The 3,199-nt window shown below is 38.7% G+C and overlaps 1 protein-coding gene across 1 annotated transcript; it reads left to right on the top strand.

Annotated features, from left to right (window-relative positions):
- The first annotated feature begins 403 nt into the window (after positions 1 to 403).
- On the top strand, positions 404 to 1,800 carry LOC131689721 (uncharacterized). The gene is made up of 4 exons (XM_058975007.1): positions 404 to 667; positions 734 to 962; positions 1,034 to 1,410; positions 1,475 to 1,800. The coding sequence occupies exons 1-4, from the start codon at positions 622 to 624 to the stop codon at positions 1,666 to 1,668; spliced, it is 846 nt and encodes a 281-aa protein (XP_058830990.1). The 5' UTR covers positions 404 to 621; the 3' UTR covers positions 1,669 to 1,800.
- The last annotated feature ends 1,399 nt before the right edge of the window (positions 1,801 to 3,199 follow it).

The following is a 3,199-nucleotide window of genomic DNA, read 5'->3' as shown; positions in this document are numbered from 1 at the left end:
TCCATCGAATTCCGCAACGAATATCACTTTCTGAACCCTACAACTGGGGACTATCGTGAAAATAAAAATTTTACTTTTTGAAATCCATCTGTGAAAAGTGAGGCCAGAACTTTTGCAAAATTTCGTTAAATTTCAAAAAAGAGTTAAAAAGGGTTAGTAGGAATCCTAGACCTTAATAAAAACCCATCAGTATTATTATATGGATACTACCCTTCCGGAATTGTCGACTTATAGAGAACTTTAAATTGATATCGTTCTGTTAAACTGCAATTAATGAGTTTACAAAACACATTTTTTATATTTTACTTCTTCATTTTTGAACCCAATTTTTCACTTTCATTAAATTCAGACCTCTCCCAAATTTTTTCTCTGGATCCGCCCCGGGTAGGAATCAAATTAAGTGATTGAAGTTATACGTTGGAATAGAAAACAAAAATAAACCTGGCTTATTTTAATACATACAGAATGTGGAAATTACTAAAATTACACCTATTTGCCAACCAAACGACTCATTACGGTATCAGTTGTGTGTCGAACAGGAACAAATAATCGCTTTCTTCTCAGTTACCGTTATCATCATAAATCATCTGGGTATTATTTAATGCCCATTCAGCTGTAGCTATGAAGACGCAAATAATAATTCAGCTGATCGCCATTGAAGGATTTGGTAAGTTGATCGGAATTGTGTCAATTGTTAACTAGATATACGAAATCAAAAATCTACGATTTTTAGCCTCTACTGTGGCGACATGTGATCAACCAACGATTCATTATACTTCGATGGGCTGCACCCCCAGCGAGCAGACAAATGATCTGGGGTGTCCTATAAGTTTTGATTGTCTTAACTTGAGCAATCGTAGAAAAGACAAATGTTATTTGTTTGGCAAAACCTACAATCTCCTTGAAGATGTACCATATAAGGAAATCTCATCTGCATGTATTGGACAAGCAAAGTGCGTTAAGTGAGTATTTATGAAAAGGGGCGTGGTTTCGGTACGAACATTGATAACCGATATTATTATCCATGAGCTAGCTTTACGACTCCGGAAGCCTATTTCATAAACGCCCATAACGACTGTCCGGAGTTTTTCCGCTATTGGGGCGCAAACTGCGTGCTGCAATACACAGTAGGCGAATGTTGCTCAACCGGGAAAGTCTGCGATGATGATCGCAACGCATTGGAAAAGTGCAGCCTTGATGGCAAAACTTACCTTGAGGGAGAACGAATGCAAATCCCCGGTGATCCATGCCGAACATGCATCTGCTCGAAGGACTTTGACGAGACAAACATTATGAGTAGCGAAAAATGCTTCGTGCAAAAGTGCTCCTTTGAAATCAATAATGAATTTAAGCCAGAAGCTGCTCCAGTGTATAGAGCTGACATGTGTTGTCCGTGGTTTTGGAGATCGCGTGAGTTTTTGATTATATTAAATTTGAAATCAGGTGAGTTAAGCTGGTGACGTTTTGTTTTCAGCTGCTGCAACTGATAAAGTGATTAAAGGTGCCGGCACCATTGACGATCCGAAATTGCAATGTAACTATGGAGATCTTACTTTGAACGTTGGAGATTCGTTGGAGCCTGTCACTACAGCAAATGGCGTTGGTACATGTAGCTGCTCGATTCCTCCTCTGGTTCACTGTACATTGGCGAAGGAAGGTATGAATTGACGGGTGGAAAGTTTATTTTTACAATACATATTTGAATAAATAGCTATACATACATTAGGCACAGAAATTATCCGTACAGCGAATGGTTTAAGAAATAGATGTTAGCAAAACGCTAAAATTTTTCGAGTATGAATGCAAAGTTCATTTTTGTTTGCACTTTTGACTTCCGTGTACATATCAAACACTGCATATTTAATAAATTTCAATTGACTCGGTACTTTGTTAAAATTACATAAAACGTACGCCAAAAGCCGAACAGCTTCCGCAGAGCCGTAGCGTGATCTATTGGTGCCTTTGGCCGGAGTCTCGGTTTTGCGCCTCTTTGTTGTGTACTTTGGCACCTTCTCAGTTCGACTGAGAGTGATAATTCGTGTACATGCCACACTTAGTCTGACTTATTTTATGAGTTATCCTGAAAAGGTTTATAAAGAAAATCAAGATTTTAGTGCTCTCCTCAGCCCGGCGACTTTGACTAATGCTAGCCCGGCAAGCTGCATGCTACGGGCTTCTACAGGTCAAACTAAATTGTGGAAAGTTGCAGCATTCGAAGATAAGCTCAGAATTGTAATATCCTATAAAAAACAAAATAATGGCATTGCTGGCGTCAAATATTTTATAAAAGACTACCACATCTGCCTGCCCGCTCAATAAGTTGAGATCGACGGGGTGGTCATCGATTCGAGTTCATCTGGCGTAGATCTAATGAAGAACGGGATTTACTGTTGCAAGGACTCCTTGCTCCAGTGAGCAAAGATTTTGAATAGCGAGTGCGCAAAGAATTTTTAGGATGATATAAGGATTAGGAATGCTAATCCACGTGCCTATTGTGAGGAGAAACTACATGAGATAAAGAGATCGATAAAGTTTGCAATAACTTATGTCTTTTTTTCAATTTGAAGTTTTCGTGTCGTGCAACTCAAACACATTCGATATTTATTTTTTATTCGATTTACATTTAACAACAACACCGTATATTGTGAATAAATTTGAATAGAACTGACAGGGCCGTAGCGTGCTCTTCTGGCACCTTTGATGGAGTCTCAGTTTTGGACTACTTTGGTTATTACATTGGCTATTTTTTCAGTTTGTTTTTCGAACAATAATTTAGTAAGTACTTGAAATTGTCTCACTGATTTTTACTTATTTTAGGACTTATTCTAATTAATTTATGAAGCAGCTTAAAACTTCGTTGCTCCCTAGGGTGCGCCATTGGCTGGTCAACCGCACGCTATGGGTCTGTTCGAATATTCAGTTCATATTTATTAAAAAATGAAGTCTGTAATACCATTCAGATGTTTGAAGGCGACGAACGGACCTTTTTTTACAGAAGTCTTTATGAAATCAGTTCATGCTAGGTGTTTGAAGGCGACGGACTGCGCATTTCTCCGGGAGACGGTATGTGTACTGTACTCTACTGATCTCGTTCGTGTTTGACTGTCGCTCATTTCATGTAAATTCAAGTTGCAAATCTTGAACTGTGTGTGTTCGCGAAATCAGTTGACGTAAGGTGCTTGAAGGCGGTAGATGGAGC

Source organism: Topomyia yanbarensis, chromosome 3, assembly GCF_030247195.1.
Source record: "Topomyia yanbarensis strain Yona2022 chromosome 3, ASM3024719v1, whole genome shotgun sequence".
In the NCBI taxonomy this organism is placed as follows: Eukaryota; Metazoa; Arthropoda; class Insecta; order Diptera; family Culicidae; genus Topomyia; species Topomyia yanbarensis.
Note: the sequence above shows the minus strand (reverse complement) of the source record. Positions and strands in the feature narration are given on the sequence as shown.

Bases quoted from the DNA above. Each gene is read 5' to 3' on its own strand.
- LOC131689721 (XM_058975007.1), top strand. From the start codon at position 622: ATGAAGACGCAAATAATAATTCAGCTGATCGCCATTGAAGGATTTG. The intron at 668-733 runs GTAAGTTGATCG...TACGATTTTTAG, and splicing joins GATCGCCATTGAAGGATTTG to CCTCTACTGTGGCGACATGT. The intron at 963-1,033 runs GTGAGTATTTAT...TCCATGAGCTAG, and splicing joins GGACAAGCAAAGTGCGTTAA to CTTTACGACTCCGGAAGCCT.